This window comes from Sprattus sprattus (assembly GCF_963457725.1).
Source record: "Sprattus sprattus genome assembly, chromosome: 6".
NCBI lineage: Eukaryota > Metazoa > Chordata > Actinopteri > Clupeiformes > Clupeidae > Sprattus > Sprattus sprattus.
In genome coordinates, this window is record NC_137925.1 from 11409876 (window position 1) to 11430013 (window position 20138).

The 20138-nt window shown below is 41.9% G+C and overlaps 1 protein-coding gene across 1 annotated transcript; it reads right to left on the reverse strand.

Annotated features, from left to right (window-relative positions):
* Positions 1-916: 916 nt before the first annotated feature.
* tgm2b (transglutaminase 2b) lies at positions 917-17958 on the reverse strand. Its single transcript, XM_080840698.1, has 13 exons — positions 17837-17958; positions 14607-14789; positions 12590-12820; positions 12265-12383; positions 11450-11578; positions 10887-11067; positions 8540-8675; positions 8109-8212; positions 7636-7875; positions 5229-5501; positions 4754-4914; positions 2808-2944; positions 917-1482 (listed from the first exon to the last, which is right to left on the reverse strand). The coding sequence occupies exons 1-13, from the start codon at positions 17841-17843 to the stop codon at positions 1332-1334; spliced, it is 2052 nt and encodes a 683-aa protein (XP_080696824.1). The 5' UTR covers positions 17844-17958; the 3' UTR covers positions 917-1331.
* Between the last annotated feature and the right edge of the window lie 2180 nt (positions 17959-20138).

Sequence of the window (20138 nt, forward strand, 5' to 3'; positions counted from 1 at the left end):
TTTGTATAAATTATGTCTTTAATCGGGGGGGGGGCACAGTAATACACAGCCATGTCCTCAGTCTTCAGGCTGTTCATCTGCAGATACACATGGCTCTTGCTGTTGTCTCGGGAGATGGTGAATCTTCCTTGAACCGTTTGTGCATAGTATGTTGATGTGGTGTCTATTATAGAGAGCCAGTCCAGCCCTTTTCCAGCTGCTTGGCTGATCCAAGCTACATTAGGATTGCTGCTAAAGCCAGAGTACATGCAGGTCAGTTTGTGGGAGTCTCCAGGTTTAAGAACCACTGACACTGTATGAAGCACATGTTAGTGCCGCAATATCAACTGATACATGTAGCATCAACAAAGAACAGTGTTTTGCATAAACTCCTCCTATTCACACAGTGAGAACATGTGGAACAAAAGATAACCAAAGGCATTTTTGAAATTGCAATGAAAGGATAACCAAAGGCATTTTTGAAATTGCAATGAAACTCTTGATAGTTTAAAGAGAAGACACATAGTACACATGCAAAGCAATAGAAAGTAAGAACTTCTTAACAGTTTAAGGAACATGTAAAAAGGTGATACAAAAAACCTTTTAGTTTTCGAGAGTCTTTTTAAAATATGGCACTGAAACTACCACCTCGTGAAGCCCTGTATGTAAGATCATATGGGTGCCCTGCTAATATTCATTTTCTCTGAAAAAAAAAAAAAATTGTTCGCTGTAACCACTTTCTCTTCTACAGTTCATCAAGGATGGGAAAAAATAAATGAGATATGTACGCCATCTACTGGCATGAATTATGTCCTTCAACATCTATCTGACCCCTGGTTCCTTGAACAAATTAAAATGAAACAGTAGCATTTTTCAACGTCTTTTTAATAAAAACACATAAATACACAATGTCATGTGTATTTCATGGAAATCTCATTAAATCTCTGTGTCATGACAAACAAATACTAGATACATTTGAAAGCTTTTCCTGTTATGCTTTTCAAATGCTGCAAGACATAAAGCAGAGTATACAAAAAAAATGTGTGTCTTTTAACAGTAGAAGACATGGAGTATAAAAGTAACTTTTGCTGAGAGAACTTCCTTTCAAGTACATTACCAATGGTTAGGGTATTTCTCAGACATTTTTATCCAAAGCGACTTAGAAAACATATTTCAACTTTTCTTTCAAAAAGACTTTAAAACCAAAAGCTCTTCATGATATAGCTTTGTCTTAATTTTCTATCCAATGCTGTCCCATGTTTTAAGTTTAGATTCTCTTATATAAAATATAAAATGATATAGCTTACAATAACGAAAGAATGTTTTTGCTTTATATACAAATGACGGCAGAGCTACTTCCCGATGATCACATTCCTGTAACCCTGGACATGGCAGAGCTTGTCGCTGTCAAAATCCACCACAAGTTTTCTCAGGCCGCTGTGGGTTGGTGTGAAGTACACTTTGACCTTGGCCTCCTGGCCCGCCTCCACCGTAGACGGCAGTCTGTGAGACAATAAACATTTAAACCCCTGTATGACTAACCAAAGCAACAGCAAAGAGTTTACACTATTCCCTTTAGCCCTCCAGGGATAATATACTTCAGTTAAGTACATACTTTACTAACGAGAGGGTAATCAGTGGAAGTGTGCAGCTGCAGTATTGACTGGGGCGGTATGGGCTAATAGCCATATGATAAGAGTATTTGAGTGTACAGCTACTGCATGCTCTATCTCGATTTGTTTGCGAAAGAACTGAGGGGTGTGCTGTAGTGGTGGATGCTTTGTTTAAGCCACCAGTAAGACAGATGTGTCTGCAGTATCAGAACACCGTAGCCTTAAAGGCGCCCAAAGCAACATTAGGGCATCAAAACGGAAATATTCTGGATAAGACAATCTTTATGATATTGACATTTACTTCACCATATTAGCACATTTGCATCATTATTTGATATTTTGGGCGTTAAAAAGAGCGCTAAAACTAGCCGCAAGAGCGTAGCCCTTTATTTATTGGTGCCACCAATAATTAAAGATTAAAAAAAAAAACTGCCTCTCCCCACCGGCGGTGCTGGCAGCGCGATTTTCTATCAGTTCTCACCACACAACGACGTCTCATCTTTGCCAAGACTAGAAATTTAACGTTTTTTTTCTCGAGTCTCAAGCCTCTAATGTTGCCTCGGACAGTTTGGGAACAGTTTGGGAACAGAGAGTGCAAGTTCTACAAATGACAGACAGCTTGGCTGACACAGTGCATTCCGCATTGTCTTGCTTGATAAGCTAGTGCAAAAAAAATCTCCCTCACCTCCCATCATTCCTTCCCTGGTCTCTTGTTACATAGCACAACTTGAAGCCAAACCTCTGAGCACTGGCTCCAGAACCACCCTTTGTTAAATATGTTGCTTTGGACTCTCTGAACTCTTGGAATTATACACAATGTTTGTTTTAGATTTTGATCTAGACAAATGAACTTGACCCGCACTCTAGGCTGCTGACAACTTCTGTCTTTCCAGAAAGTGTGTTGATGTAATACTTTGCCGCCCTCATCATTGTTTCGTTAAGAGATAAGATGCCAGATGTCTCTTTTTAAAAGGTTAAGGAGAAGGAGGTTTAATTCCTTGTTATCGTATTTGTGAATCTGGATTTTAGCGGATATTGTAAGAAAGGGTCAGAAAAGGGTTTAACAGCAAAATATCAAGAGACAACTTATTTCCTAAATTGTCAGCAGAAAAACATAAAAATATAGTTCTAAGTGTGAAAACGATACCATGAGAACGTGTCATAACATAACCTCACTCTGCCGCTCTCCACCCATCAATTCATCCATCCACCCACCTCTCAGTGATGGTTTTGCCTCCAGTGAGGTTGGCTCCGTCCACCTTGAAGCAGCAGCCATTGAGGGGAAAAGGAAGAGGGTTCTTCACTGTGATCTCTGCAGCCAACTTACGGTTCACCTTGGGCTCCCCCAGAACCTAAAACAACAACAACAACACACACACACACACACACACACGCACACGCACACGCACACGCACACGCACACGCACACGCACACGCACACACACACACACGCACGAACACACACGCGCACCCGCACACACACACACACACATGAACACACATGCATATCAGGATTTCTAGGATATCCGCTGCTCTTATCCCATTTGAATAAGAACCATATCAGCTGGCAGTGTTGTTTCCACACAGAGGAAATAGAGATTAAGAGAGTGCTTGTCTGCAATGTTAAAAGGCCAGCTGCTGGAGTGGAAGGGATGGTGCTGTATAACAGTAATACAGATGGGCAGCTGACAGACACACACATACACAGACACACATTGAGACACTCATCTCAATTATCAAATTTTTCAATAAATTAGGTGCTTCTTTGCTCCTTTCTACCTGACTACTGTGGGTGTGTGTGAAAATAACAGTATGTATGATTGTCAGAGGCTGTCAGTTTATTCCAGTTAAAGCATTTCAAAACACTCCTATCTTCATGCACTGTAGCCCAAACACAGCACTAGAATAGCAATGCCGTATAAACAGAACTACTTGTAAGCAGGGGCGGCCTTTCCTACAGGCGGGTTAGGCGGCCGCCTAGAGCGCCATCTAGAGGGGGAGCGCCAAATAATGCGCCCGAAAAAGAAAAAAAAAAACACATTTTTTTTCTTTTACCGGACGCATAAGTTGGCGCTCCTTCTATAGCTCCAACCAATATTTTGACATAAAAAAATAAATCTAACTTTAGGGTAAAATGAGCCAAAACTCGAAAACGGAGGGCTATGTTCTTCATTGGTGTTGTTAAATCATGCTAGCATAGCGAGACATTTGATGCGAATGTGTGTCTATCCTCTGAAGAGGCTTTTAACCCCAACGGCGTGCATGACTAGGCGGTCCGGATCATCGAACTCATCGATGTATCTCTTTACCGTCGGAAAGACAGGTGAAAGTAATGATATTACAACTCCGCAAGGTGCAGGGAAGTGTACTTATGATGTACAATACACATTAAGGGTTGCTACAATATGTTATCATGAAAACACTAATGATGAACACAATATTTCAGAGATCAAACTGATTTTGGAGAAACAGTGTATAATGAGCAGATAAACAACACGTGGGAAAACATTAATACAACTTCTTCAGGGGGTTATCAAACATTATTGTGAATGAGAACATGTACATGGATTTATGGGAACAGCCGCTCGACAGGACCTCGTCTGTTGCAACTAATTACAAATCAAACTTCTTCCAACAATATCACATAGGCCTATGCGCAAAGTAACGTATTCTTTTAACGACATTGAAGCGAGGAAATACATTTCGCCACAAAGCTAAATTTAACAAATAATGATAATACTGACTGTAACATGCCGGCATAGTCGCCCCATAATGCCGTGCGGCGGGCGCATATACTTTTCTATGTGTGATAATGCACTAACGATGTACCTGTTCCTTACTGTTCTTATTGCATGTCGTTGTTCTGTGTTGGGACTGAGTTTATACAGGTGTGTGACGGTAACACAGTCTATTTGCTGCGATCGTTGTGTTTATGTGAAATAATTGCAGTCTTGGGGGGGGGGGGGGGGGCGCCAGGAGTGAAGCTCGCCTAGAGCGCCTATTGTGTTAGGGCCGCCCCTGCTTGTAAGGCATAGTTTGGATGGCATTTGCTTTTGAGCTTGGTATCACCTACGGTTAGATACAACTGCTTAACTTGGAATGCCAAGGTTTATGCCAACAATAAATAAATACAACTCTTTGCAGTTGCAGATTTGTCATACCCTGATCTTGATTTCGGGGTTCTCCAGGATGACGTTTCTGACAGCCAGGATCGTGTCCCCGGTTCCTCGGTCCTGAAGAAGAGCCACCAGGCGGATCAAGTTGTCTTCAGTCAGAGGGTCACAGTACTTACTGTAGTTCAGCCTCAAGGGGACTGACCGCTCTGAGAAACAACAGACATGTATTGTTTACATGTCTTCATAAACTATCCACAGCTTAAAGCATTTTTCAGTGAGTGTGACAAAAAGTCTGATAAGCTTTCTGTAAACACACAGACACACACTCATACACACTCTTACACATAGTATTTATTGCACTGCCCCACTCCATGTTTGTAATAAGTCCATTAGTGCACTATTATTTACTGTAGGCTAAGGAGACACTGATCCTGTTAGTGAACTGTGCCTACCCATTCCGAACATTTAGGATTTATCTGTTTGATTACACTATTGATTACACATTGTTGTTGCTGATTACCTCCTCCGGGTGGAAGCTCCACGTTGAGCAGGTCCTTGTAGCCGCAGTCGTCTCCAAGGATGCCGCTGTAGGAGACGGCGCGGGAGGCGAAGATCAGACGGCACTTCCTGTCGGTCGCCGTGTTGTTCTTGACCACAGCGAACACGTCAAAGTCACAGCCCTTCATCATGGATGGACTGACCTTGATCTTGAGATCCAGCCCGACATCCTTGTCCTGCTGGAGTTTGTTCAGGTGTTCCGCTCTCTTGAAGGTCTCTCTTTCCTCCTCAGATCCTGTGAGGAAGAAGAGTTACTTTCAGGCAGTAGTGAGTGACGAATGCTCCCTTTTAAATAATGCCTCTGTTAGATCTGTATGGGTAATGCAAATTGCCGAGCACACATCCGTGTATCTCAGCACATTGCATCTGATCCTCATACACATCATCGGATCGTCCTCATACACTCGTCATGAGTGCTATGTACATAGTAGGAATGCCAGAACACACACCTTTGTCCTGCAGATAGCATTTCATAAATTAGTTAATGAATTTGTTAATGCAGGATTATGCTCATATAAGAATGTACCAGATGCTGCTGTGATTTATCTGATCAGATATCTAAAAGTGTGCATTTTAGATGTGGGCTGGTTTATTGCCTCCATTTTAAATTGAAATGTCTTGAAAAACATTTTGCTGGAAGTAAAAGGGGCTTACCACTGACCTATAAAAAAAGTATTTCGTTTGAAATAAGTGAGGCTGACTGTCATTTCACTCTCTGAGTCCCTGGTAATAAATGGTAAGGCCTTGAAGGCATGCTTGGAGGGAGCTGAGAGCGCTTGGTGTATATTTAATGGAAATATCAGACACAGAGCAGCACAAGTAAGACCACCACAGCCAGCCAGTGGCCTTTTCATACATAATAACTACTTACTGGCCGAGAGTGAGGTCATGCAGGGTATATATCAGACAGAGGCCGTAACGTATCGACCGAGCGTAGCGAGGTTGAGGTCGAGGTTAGTAAGTTGTTTATTATATGGCATTTAAGCTCTTTTCATTTTGAAAATAAATGGTAATTGTAAATAGAAAACATGTCGTTTTTTTCAGCTGTCAAGTCTTCTCACGACACAGTGTTTCAGGTGTTGCCTAGCAAACAATGACTTGCTAACTTCAAGTTACAATGATCAATAGAAAACGGACAACAGGGCTCAGCTTAAATGGCTTTAATTTACAGTTAAACACAAGGTTTTCAACTATAGTAGTCAAGTCTTCATCATCACTTTCAATAACACATTTTCGCTGCTTCTGAAGTCCAATAAAGTATTACCCAATATCAAAATGTTCGCAAATTCCTGAGTCTTTATTCTTCAACTGTCATGTTACCACGACAATCAACTGTTTCCTGTTGTCAGATAATTTCATAATAGGAGTCCTGATTCTATCAATACATGCTCATGGCTGTTAGCCTGGATACCAGCCTGAACTCCGCCCACAGTCGAGCTAGTTGGGAGGGTTTAAACGGCCCCGAAAAGGGATCTGACCATTCAAATTGTAAGGGCGGGCTTTATACGTTGATGGACAGACATAGATAGAATACCGGTATACATCGAACAAAGATGGCGCCGTCTCGGGAGCTTAGTGGGACATATTTGATATGATTTAAGGTATCTACACGACTTTTTTTATGTCTACATTGACTCGGTTAGTTGTGTATACGCAACACCAATGTTGCCTAGGATTGTAGGTCTTAACTTATGCACTCTAGACCATTATTGAAAGGTTATGCTAACAGCGTAGACAAAAAAAACATTGAAACTAATGGTAGCTTCTAGCCTTGAGTGCTAATTAAGTAACGTGAGCAGGCATTTCTCAACAGATATTGACAGCGCATTCATTTTGAAAGAGGAACAGAGAAACGCGATCAAGGCATTTGTCGATTGAAAAGATGTTTTTGCCGTCCTCAGGTAAAAGTTTAATCTATCAGATGGTAATAATACTACGTTGCTCTGATTGGTTCTAGTTATCCAATTCAGCGAAGAGGAATTTTCTTTCCTGGTTCGTTGAAACACGCCCCATAATCACAGCCCAGTGGTCCGGTCTCAGACTCATATTCTGACTAGAATTATGAGTATGACATCGTCAGGCTACATGGCTGTTGCTATATCGCTAATTTTTAAGGATGTAATGTTTAGTACTTGGTACATGGTATCACTCATTTTTAAGATTGAGGGGTGTGTAATAAGAATACTTATCAGACTGCAGACCGGCTAGAACGTCAATGCGCGGCTGGCATGACTACCCATTAGCCAATCAGAATGCTCGTACTGTCGTTGCCATATAATAATATTGGTTATTGTCTTATAGTAGGTCTAAGTAATATGTGTATGTGTGTGTTTGGGGGGAAGGGGGGGTAAGACAAAGTCTCTTCTTACCCTCTCGGTATTTGTACAAGTGTGTGATATCCTCCCTCTGGTCACTGCCCACGCTCTTGGTGGAGATGCGCTGGCCTACAAATGCAGCGCTAATGACCTCTTCGGTGGTGCCGTCGGGCTTCTTCATGAAGGTCTTCACGTCGGCGTTCACCTCAGCAAACACAAACGGAGCGTCGTATTTCATGTTCAGCTGACCCTCTTTTATGGCTTTGAGAGGGACTGGGCCACAGCAAAACACATCTGATGGAAGTACAGAAGAAGAGAGAGAGAGAGAGAGAGAGAGGGATTACTCAGATGGAAAGACAGAGAAAGAGAGGGAAGGAGATTTATATTCATGATTTCCTTTTTACATGACATTCTAAGTAAAATCATGAAATAGCCTCTCAAAAGCACTATGAAATTCAATTCCCCGCACAGTAACGATTCACAGTGTCACAGATCTCCATTTAGCTTTATGTCATGCTTATTCTTACCCTCACTCTTTTCCTGTGGTGTGGAATCACTGGCCTGCCAGCCATCGTAACCAGCAGAGAGATCGGGCCGGGTCATCCAGGATTCCACCCAGCAGTGGTAGTTCCTACGGCAACAAGATAAGAAAACAGCCATTAATAACATGAATCATCCTCACCTCCGCATTCCTTCAACCATTTCTCAACTGCAAAGAGTCAAGCGCTGTCAAGGCATGACATGCTCCCTCAGTATTGCCAAGAGCCTTGGAGGTTAGAACATGTCCGTGCCCAGTTGTGTTAATAGCAATAACAAACCTCTAATTAATCTGAAACAATTTATAAATGACTATAAAAGCAAGACTAAAGTTAAATGCCTATAAGACAATAGGTCTCTACCATATCCTCTACATTAACTCGTTGTGTTTCCTGTCATCCATTGCGGCACATGTACTGACCATATGCTGTCTCTGGTGCGGTTGACAGGCTGACCCTTCTCATCGATGTAGCGCTCGATCACCAGGTTTTGGTTGGTATCATGAGCAGAGAGGTAGTTGGTGATGACTCTGCATGGAATGCCCAGAGCACGAGCCACTGCAGGAGGGAAAGGGTTGGGGGAATTTAGTAGCCTGGATACCAGCCCGAACCCCGCCCACAAAATGTTTGTTCTGGAAAGTTCGGTCTGGCGCTGCTCGATTGGGGAGACAATATCAGTTTTCAGCAAAACGATCTCACCAATGAAATTGTCAGGGTGGGCTTTATACGATGACGGACAGATGATCAACCAACGCTTGAGTTGAATTAACGGTATATTTGAAATAGTACCAAGATGGCGGCGTCTCGGGAGCCTGTTAGTGGGAAATATTTTATGTGAATTAAGCTATCTACACGACTTTTTTAATGTCTACAATTACTCGGTTAGTTGTGTATGTGGAACACGAATGTTGCAGCGTATTGTTTGTCTTAACTAAAGCTCTCTAGACCATTATTGTAAGGTTATTGCTAACGCTTAGACCCAAAATCCATTGAAACACATAGTAGCTAGCTAGCCTAACTGCTTATAAGTATAACGTGAGCAAGCATATTCACATATATTGACGGCGCATTCATTTTGAAAGAGGAACAGAGAAACGCGATTAAGGCATTTGTCGATTGAAAAGTTGTTTTTGCCGTCCTTCCTACGGGATCAGGCAAAAGTTTAATGTATCAGATGGTCATACTACGTTGCTCTGATTGGTTGTAGGTATCCAATTGAGCGAAGAGGCATTTTCTTTCCTGGTTCGTTGAAACACGCCCCATAATCACAGCTCAATGGAGCAGGATCAGACTCATATTCTATGGGGCGCCGTTTGTAAAATGTTGCACGTTCTAAAATCCTGCTCAGTTTTGGCACATTTAGCATTATAATACGGGGGGAAAAGCACGACAATATTCACATGTCACCTTTTCAAACATTTAGAGAGAAATTGTTGTTTAAGTTGTTGTAAATAAATGTTAATGTTAATGTTAAATGTTATATGTAAATGTTATATATATATATATGTAAATGATAAATGTAAACGTAAATATTAAATATAAACTTAAATGTTTAATGTTATATATAAATGTTAAATATAAGTGTTAAATGTAAATGTAAAATATAAATACTTAAATGTAAACGTAAATGTTAAATGTATATCTAAATGTTAAATGTCCGAATTATGTTCAGTCTACATTTAAGATTTGGCGCCAGAACATTACAATATTTACGGTAATTCGCTCGTGAAGCAACGGGTTTTTTGAATGGAGAAAAGCGCGGTCTTTTATTCACGAGATAACGACAAGACAACAAGATGGCAAGTCCAAATTAATTAGATTTAGCTTTAATTATAGAGAAAGCTGTTGCAGCTGGCGTTAGGGCGGCTCTCCAAAACCGACCTACATTGGGAACAAGTGCTGCAACCAACACCACATCCCGCTCCACGAGCGAATTACCGTAAATATTGTAATGTTCTGGCGCCAAATCTTAAATGTAGACTGAACATAATTCGGACATTTAACATTTAGATATACATTTAACATTTACGTTTACATTTAAGTATTTATATTTTACATTTACATTTAACACATATATTTAACATTTATATATAACATTAAACATTTAAGTTTATATTTAATATTTACGTTTACATTTATCATTTACATATATATATATATAACATTTACATATAACATTTAACATTAACATTAACATTTATTTACAACAACTTAAACAACAATTTCTCTCTAAATGTTTGAAAAGTTGACATGTGAATATTGTCTTGCTTTTTCCCCCGTATTATAATGCTAAATGTGCCAAAACTGAGCAGGATTTTAGAACGTGCAACATTTTACAAACGGCGCCCCATAATATTCTGACTAGAATTATGAGTATGACATCGTCAGGCTAGGAATTTAGCTAAAGTAGCACACAAAGTGTACGTTTTATTTGAACTATTTGGCCATAAAGGAAGTGAAGTGTGGTGAAAGCCAGAGATAAGCTTCGGCTCTACACCAAATTGTTAAAAAGTTGCATGGTTCCTTCAGATTTCATGATGTAAGCTTAGCCAAGCTTAAAACAATAAAAAAGAGAGACTGTTGAAAAACAACTTTTGGGCCAAGATTTCTCGCTCGTGAATAATGGTGATAATCTTTGTTCTGTTTAGCACGTATATCAGTAAAATACCACACAAGCATTTTACTCCAGCATGCCATCCAGAGCAGCCCACCACCACTGACTGACTTCAGGTCAGTGAGATCTGACACTCGCTTGCGTGTTAAGTTTACCTGTGCAAGACACGGCGGCAAACACCCAGCACTGGCCGTAGCGCACGGCCCTGCAGCCGGACTGGTGCCACTGCTGCATGATCCCCACACTGCCCCTCCAGGACATGGGGCTCATGCCATCCTCAAACGGCTCCTTCCAACTCCCCGTCAGCACCCCATAATCCCTATCATTAGAGTTCACCTAGAAGCACAGCACAAAAGGGGGAATGGAATGATTTAAGGCACAGATATTAAATTGTTCTGGGTGTTCTGCGTTGAAGACAAAAGAGTTGTACGGGGGGGGGCATAATAGCATAATAGCATAAAGATCTAAATGAATAAATGAACACTAAAATAAAATATATTATGGCTAGTCTGGCCCGTCAGGCTAAATTGTCTCATCATATAGGGATGCATGTCCATATTCAGGCTGAACCTCACGTGCAGCAATATTTATCACTAGTCCTGTTAAGGACCATAGAGTTATCATTCATTTGCATTAGCATCAATCAATGTTTCATATCAAAGTCGCATTCATTCGCATTAGTGTAGATCTTTGTTTCATATCATAGGGGTCACCTCACCATGGCACTGATGACTCTGGTCACATACACAGGGTTGCTTCTGGCAGAGCAGTCCTCTCCTGGGTCCTGTAGGCATTTTGGATTCACTTCCAGTACCCGCAGACATGCGTCCAGGATCCCTGCCTCGTACTGGCCAATAAAATCACACAGAACAGGCAAATTATACATCTCATAAACGTGTGGTGGGGGTGGGGGGTATACATGATTTATCCTTATGGTAAAATTGTGTAACGTAAATGTGAAGGGATTGAATCTGAGCACTATTGACCCTTTTTCAGGCTGTTTTTAGATAATAGCTTTACAGTAAGTGTTTGCACCTTTGTACATTAGGTCTGCACTTCATCATGTGCTGTAATTTACTGCAAGGGAGGCATGAAGTCACATATTTTCCATGTATCCCTCCCTCACGAGTGATGATGAATGGTACCAGTCTGTACCGTCCTTGACCATATCTCTTTGTTATTAAAGGAGTTGAGCTTCCTGTACTTATTTGGATAAAATATGGATGAAGTTGAGAAAAAAAAACTACAGCTGGTAGTTTTCAGAGATTAGCATTTCACTGATAGACAGACATTGTTTCATACGTCTGGTATGTCTATGTTTTAGCGGCAGCAGCCCGTTAAGGTGTGTGTTTGTGTGTGTGTGTGTGTGTGTGTGTTTGTGTGTGTGTGTGTGTGTGTGTGTGTGTGTGTGTGTGTGTGTGTTTGTGTGTGTGTGTGTGTGTGTGTGTGTGTGTGTGTGTGTGTGTGTGTGTGTGTGTGTTTGTGTGTGTGTGTGTGTGTGTGTGTGTTTGTGTGTGTGTGTGTGTGTCTCACCTGTCCAAATTCCCATGCGCTTCCTATGGGATATTTGTAGGTGCCCCTGTAAATAATCCCATCCTGAGAGAGAACGTATTCTTTCAGTTCCTCCTCATCAGCCAAATACACTGAATCTCCTGTCATGCAAATAGACACAAAAGGTCAGCTTTAAATGTGTGACAAGTTGGTCTGTATGTGTTAAGTGTGTTTTAAAATCAAATATTTATGCATACAATATACATCTTAAATAACGATAGAACATGTTTGTGTGTCTATGACTGCAGTTGTGTGCACCTCTGTGTGTGTGTGTGTGTGTGTGTGTGTCTGTACTGTTATCACTCACTGGGACACCAGGGGTTGAAGAGCAGCAAAAACTCGCCCAGGCTGACCCTATAGCCGAACTGATCCAGGGTCAGCGAGTAGCGGCCGATGGGCGCGTCTGGTGCAGCGCTGATGGCAAGAGCGAGTGTGCCTGAAGACGGACTGCTGGCAGTGGCGCTCCATTTCGTCTCGTCCGCGTCGTCACTCACACAGAACACGGCCTTGGTGCACGACTCCTCCGATGGCTGAGGTCCTGTAAGAACAGAATAGTTAGGAACCGTCATTTTTTCGGTTCTGATGTGAGAACATTCCCTTAGATAAATACAGATCTAACCAATTCTTATGGAAAATAATGATTGTGAACGTGCCCACTCATTCATAAGAAGACCGGGTCTTATTACTGGAGATTAGCAACTTCTTGATACTAAACACATTTAAAGGGTTTGGTGTCAGGCACATCATTCTAAGATGTCTCATCGCTAAAAACAGACTGACTATCCACGGCTTCTCCATGCAGGGCTGTCTGGCTCAGAGCTGCATCATCTTCCCTAATTCCTGCTTGAGGACCAAAATAATAGTGATCATGAGATAAAGAGCGTTCACCAAAAGTAGCCACATAATTCCTCCATGTGTTCCTCTTATCCTTCACAACCATGTCTGGAATGTGCTGTGGTTCACCCCGGGAGGAAGAACTGCACCAACGGATGACTAGCCAGGGCCACAGAGGCTCTGGGAACACCGCCGAGACACTGCTTTTGTAACAAAGGACAGGAGTCTTAGCCGACGCATGCAAGCGCAGCGCTGAAAATACCACTGTTGTGTTGAACCCGGGGATGGTTGGCAAAGACTCATACTTTTTTAACTGGGTTCAAAGGTTGCCAAAGGCATGCGTGGAGGAGAATGGTAGGAGGGTGAATCTGGGGAATGTGGGCCTTAGAGACCCCCTCTCCCTTCCAGCCCACCCCTATCCCAGACCTCCCCTATAAATACATATTAGCCAGGCCCACATGCAACAGTTTATGTAAGCCTGGTCGTATAAAAAAGCCCTGCTTTGATCCTGCCTCAGTATACTCCCTGCGGTGTTGTTACAGCTGGCGGAGTGCCAACTACTCTGCTATCGTTACTGGCTGCTTTGGTGAACACCTTATCTTTCACAGGCCACGTTTCCTTCCAGGTCCCCTTCATCCTGTGTTTAAACTTGGCAGACTGAGTGGATGTGACTGTTTTACAGTTTATTTGCATGGGCTTCAGTGATAAGCCTGACCCTATTGTCCCTCCTTTCACTTGTGCGACTTGCAGAAGTTTTCCATTTTTGTGGTAAAAGACTAGAGGTGACCCCTGAATCTTGCGTCTCAGTAATGCTCAGGAAACATGCTGGGATCAAGGTAGCTTGCAGAATAAATAAACACATACCAACAGCTAACAAGTTTCCCACTCTCCCACTGCATAGGCCTGACAGCGTAGCTACTTTACTTGACCCTGAGTTTCAGGATACTAACGATGTCTTGAAAGTCAAAGCTGTTTGTTGCAGCAATATAACCTAACCTGGCACCTGACTGCATCCAAGTCTCCAAGTTTACCAACTCTTTCCACTGTGTTGCCTGTTACACACTGGCTTTAAGGCCACAGAACAGAAAGGCTTACCATCAATGTGATGAACTGTTTGCTCAACCAAAGTTGAAAGCTAAGGAGAGAAAAAATACTGTGTAGCTGAACTATACTTTACTGTATCGTAAGTAATTTAAATAAAAGCTTCTGGTAAATGTATGAAATGTTTACATTAAGACATGAGGCGGGGAGAAGGTAGGCTATTCTGTTTGCAAGTCATTTCAGCATCATGTGCGACAAAATATATATGATCATGATTCTGTAACATGGTGACAGTAACATTCTTTATCTGTCATGGTTCCGAACATGGCTCTTTCACTTTTATATGTCCTCTATAAATTTGAGAGGACACAACAGAGTTGAATGTATGAGGATTGGCCAGTGCAGGATCTTCCCGTTGTAGTTCATGTTACAGCTGTCAGTGATCTCACCTGTCTCTGCCGTGAGGCTGAGAGAGTGTTTGCCCGGCTCATAGCCTCCAGAGCGCAGCAGCAGGTTGATGGTAAACTTCTGGCCTCTTCTCACGATCAGGCGCTCCACTCCATTGAGCTCAGTGTGGTGCTCAGCGTTATTGAGGGCACATGCCAAGTCCCAGCTGCCAAGGTCCAAATACGCTGGGGAATAATGACAAACAGACATTTAGATCACCATCATTGGAAATAGAGATTAAGTGAGTTGGAGACGGAAGGGGGGATGGGAGAGAGAGCCGGAAAGAGAGAGAAAGAGAGCGTAGGCAGAGTAAGAGAGATACACAGACAGGGTGAGGGAAGGAGAGGGAGAGAAAGAGGGAGAGAAAGAAGGCAATAGTAAAGAGGGCTGAGATGGGAGGGTAAAAATAGAAAGGAATGTATAGCCATGAGCAATTAGTTAAGGCTGTTGATAAAATGTGTGTGTGACTTTGGAAAAGAGAAAGGGAGAGTGAGAGGGTCTACTCTACATTATCAATGCAGTTTACATTGCTCTTTAAACACAATTCATCAAGTCGTCATTTTAAGGGAAGTACTTTTTGTCCCCAGTTTGCTGCATCTACTGCCGTTCTGAGCTGTGGTCTATTTGTTTCATACACAATCATGGCATGGGTACCAGAGGACCAGCTTAATTAGACTCAGTCTGTTAACAGGCCCACTTCACTTCATCAAGAAATGCCTCTACAAGGACAGAAATGTTTGCAATATTTCTTGACCTATTTTCTGTTTTCTGCCTTTTGCATAGTGACAAACTCTGATTGGTGCAACAGCATGAACCAATGTCAAGAAGCTTTTGGACTCTAAGGACATTAAAAGGGTGCAGACAAGGGTAAATGTGATATCGGAACACTCCCATAAGGTGTGTCAACACAACCTACAACAGTACTCCTTTTGACAAGGGAATTTTTGTTAGTCATAGAATCCCACCCTTCTGTTTCCCCACTCTGGGAGGAACCGTATGAATCCTCTTCCCTGTGGCGGAAAGGGGCTTTTTTTCCCATTCATCCATAAGTGGGAACATGACCTTCCCGGCCTTAAAAGGGTCTGGGTAGGCCAAAGCCTTTAGCAAAGACAAAAACACACAGGCTCACTGTCTACGCACTCTGTCTCAGAAGTGAATATCCCTGAACCGCCCTGCCATGCCACAGAAACAAACATCATCAAACACTGCTGTGCTTGTGGGTCTGCCCACTGCAAATATATCCCGTTAATAGACACAAACATACTGGGTTTAATTACTGTAAATGGTATGCATAAAGGCCACAGTGTCTGGCCTTAAAAAGCTAAAAGTGGAAAACTACATGCAGTGTGTAAGACACAAGCATTACCTCAGAGGGTTGAGGCAGAAATACAGTAACTCCCTCAGACGACAGACATTTGATGAATAACACCGGCATACACTGCAGAGGCAAGATTCTTAACCCAGTGAGGACTGTATCTCTCCCACATGTTCAGCATGCTGCCTTCAGTCACACACACATACACACACACGCACACACACATGACCTCACTCTATAGGGAGATAGTTGTAGTGAAGCCAGGCTCCCACAGCTGCGAAGACCTGAGTTAACGGGCCCTTTTGCACTAACGTGCCTTGAACCGCTAAACCTCACATATAAGACCGTGACGGTCTGTCGGCTGTGCGTGGATTGGTTACATATGCCGGCCATAAACTTGCAGTGTTGTTCAACAATGTATGCCCAATTAGTGCCGCGATGACATACTGGTATGGCTTGGCAAGATCATAGTGCTAGTCTGGATCTGCCAAACCACACAGCTATTACAGCCCCCGAGCTCTCATATGCTGCAATATCGGAAATTCTAAAATGAGATCAAAGCCAAGGTAAGACTGTGTTGACCTGGAGCACTGTGAATTAATGAGTGAATGTGTGTTGTCGGGAAGGTCTGTCTGTGTCTATGAGTCCGCATGCTGTTAGCATCAACAAACACAGTCGAATAACATTAAACGTGTTGTCTTGTGAAAGTGCTATGTGTGGATATAAGTGTGCGACTGACAATGTGTTGTTGTGCGTATGTGGTGCAGTCAGGCACCTCTTGCTTATACACCCCTACTTCCAGCCTAGCTGTTTACTTCAATTGTCTGACCTGATTGGACTTGCCAGTGTAAACTCAAAAGCATCACGGTGCACACTAGCAGGTAGGCTTACACCAACACATGTTTGAAACGATTATAGAAATTAAAGATGAATAAATTAGGTAAAGGAGATGGGGTACAGGGATTTAATATACAAATAAAAGTGTAGTAGCCTAGTAATAAAAATGAATGAATGAAAGAATGTAACAGGAAGTCCGTTGAGAAAATAGAATAGATAAAAGATATCGGGTAAACACACACTCTCTCTGTGTCCCTCGTTTCCTCCTAGGGAAAATCACGAATGCCAACGATAGCTGTTTAAGAAGACCTATTCATCTTATTATATCTTGAAATATTTTTGATGGACTGGGTCAAAAATCCAGTGGGTCCAACCGTCATACAGGTGCTTTTCAGTACTTTGAGTTGGCAACTAACACGTCTTAAACGGACATCATGCACATATAGGCCTATAAATGTCATACATAAAAATATATTACATTACACATTGTGTTAGCTTAGTGCCTTCGTGCACTTTTGACATTCCCTGTGATCTACTGTTATGTGTGACTGTCCCTGCGCGCAGTGTTCTTGTGGTAGCACGATTACAAGTCGCTTCTCAAAAGGGACGTTGGATAGCTTATTATTTAGTCCCAGACATGTTCACAGCTGACCTTGGCTATTGCGTGAACAGAGTCGACCAAAGACATATTTACCTAGACACCAGTTGTTGGATTGACCGCAGTAACACGGTGCTTTCTAAATATAAATCTAGGTTTCGCTCACCGTTTATAATTCACATTGCTGGCATTATTAAACTGTAGTATGCATGGTATGTTTAACACATTATAGTACAATGTCTCTCAGAGTCAACACGTATTTCAAATGCATTCGTTAATTTCGTCTAACGGTATCCAACAGCAGTCTTCAGTGTAAAGTTTCGAACATCTAGAAAGTTTCGGTTCGGCTCAGTTCTCTCCCTCTACTCACATGCACACAATCTTACACTTTTTAGATTTTGTCACTTGTTAACAGCGACAGTCACTCATTAGTGAAAGCCTTTACTGACACAGAAAATGAATCACGAAAATAACTTGCTTACCTGCCATAATCTCTGATGCGGTTACTTCTTGGCTACTGCTGTTGGCAATTCAGTTTCCTCAGCAGTCAACTGTCTGAGATACGTTGTTTGGGGTCCTATTTGTATGGCTCCTTCAACGTCACTCCAAGGAATTCCAAGGAACTTGTGCGTGTGTGTGTGGGCGCGAGAGACAGAGACAGAGAGCGTGTGTGTGTGTGTGTGTGAGTGAGTGTGTTTGTGTGTGTGTGTGTGTGTGTGTGAGAGAGAGAGAGCGAGTGAGAGAGAGAAAGAGAGAGAGAGAGAGAGAGACCATAGGACACTTTTAATTCTCAAAACTAGATCTTAGCAGGGTACCTAGATGTGATCTCATCGTTTCAATGTATCAGTTTCATCACAGATATTTATCCCAAAATTCCTAATGAGAAAGCAATTGAGAAAAATGATGGAGCACTTTATTTTTAAAAATCGACCATAACTGACAAAAACAAGATCTCCTAGCTACCCCTCTTCACAACATCTGGTCAAAGTCTAATTAAATGCCCTTTATTGTGAAAATGTGTGCCATGTCCCTAAACACCAAGGTTGTCTGAGACAGAAACAGAGGAGGTGATATTGAGACGTGTAAACATTGAGTAAAAACTGAGTATGATTTGTCACCCTGTTGAGATCTCACCATAAGAAACACAGTAAGATACCATTAGATACATTTGGTCCATACAGAAATCACTCGAATCTCATAGTTGTCTAGGAGAAACTAAGGAGATAATCTCTTTTCAGATGATCTTTTCTTATGGGGGGGGGGGGGGGGGGGGTACTGTGTGTGTGTGTGTGTGTGTGTGTGTGTGTGTGTGTGTGTGAGAGAGAGAGAGAGAGAGAGAGAGAGAGAGAGAGAGAGAGAGAGAGAGAGAGAGAGAGAGAGAGAGAGAGAGAGAGATTTTGGGAACAGGGATGCTTGGAGCAGATTCATTTGTTTCAAAATCTACAATAGCCTATGTTTCAGAAGTCTATAACTACATCTGTTACAACGATACTGTGTGCATTTAATGGAGTCAGTACAGAGTATTGTTTACGACTGCTGGTTAGTCTCCTGAATAGGGGTAGGGGAGACCAGGTACAGGTGGCACACAGGGACAATTGGAACTTGCTGAATTTGTTTAACTTAATGCGATTAAACTAACAGACCACATATTTGATGGTGTCAGCACGCTATGTGCTACAACTTGTGTTGTTTTGTGTGGCAAATTTGTAGTTTTTATATAGACCTATCTTTAATGAAACAGAAAATTCATCACAAACATAACTTGCTTACCAGCCATGTGTTTACTACCACTTTATGAATCAATTGACAAACACTAGCAACCTGTGGATGTTAGTGCCCCTGTAGCATGCCCACCTCCCATGATGCAGAGTGCAAGTTTAGGCCCAGTGCTTCTGTGCTCATCATGACACAGGTTACATTGGTGCTGTAGACCCAGAATGGGAGTGTGGTTTCGTAAGGCTCAGAGTTCAGAGCCCTGTAGTGGGTAAACGTCAGTCCCTGACACCTTAAGATATGTTCTAACGCTAGACAGTTTTTATCTTCCTTTTTAAAGACATCAGCATGTTGGTGGTGTGTAGGTGTGAGAGAGCCAGAGAAAAAGACATGACACTGTCATTAACCAAAGCAAACACATGGGTCTGCATGTCATACACTGCATCTCATCTTGATAAATAAGAACTGAAGACCACTGCATCAGATAAATGACAGACAGTCATAATGGACAAGCCAATCACATTGATTCCTTTCTCATCTCAGGTGTGTGTGTGTGTTTGACAGTAAATGTCAGCTAGAGAATTAGAGAGAATTATCTAGATTAGCTAGAGAGAATTATTATAACCAGTCATCATGGACATGTCTTGAAGATGTTCCTTTTTGGGAAATGGAAGATAAAATCTCATGTTTAGCAACACATTTATGTTCTTTTTTTGGAAATGGAAGATAAAATCTCATTGTTAGCAACACATTTAGTGTTCTTCAAACCATGTTCATGATGACTGGTTATAATAATTATCTCTATTTAGTAACATTTAGTGTGTTGCTAAACACGAGATTTTATCTTCCATTTCCCAAAAAGGAACATCTTCAAGCCATGTTCCTGATGACTGGTTATAATAATTCTCTCTAGCTAATCTAGATAATTATCTCTAATTGAAAGACTATTGCCAAAGAGCACTGCATTGTGTCTATAACAAATGTGTACATGCATACAATGTGGCAGGGACGTGCACAGGAGTGTGCTAAGGTTGCTTGGGCAACTGCCCGTTTGCCTTCCTCGACCGAAGT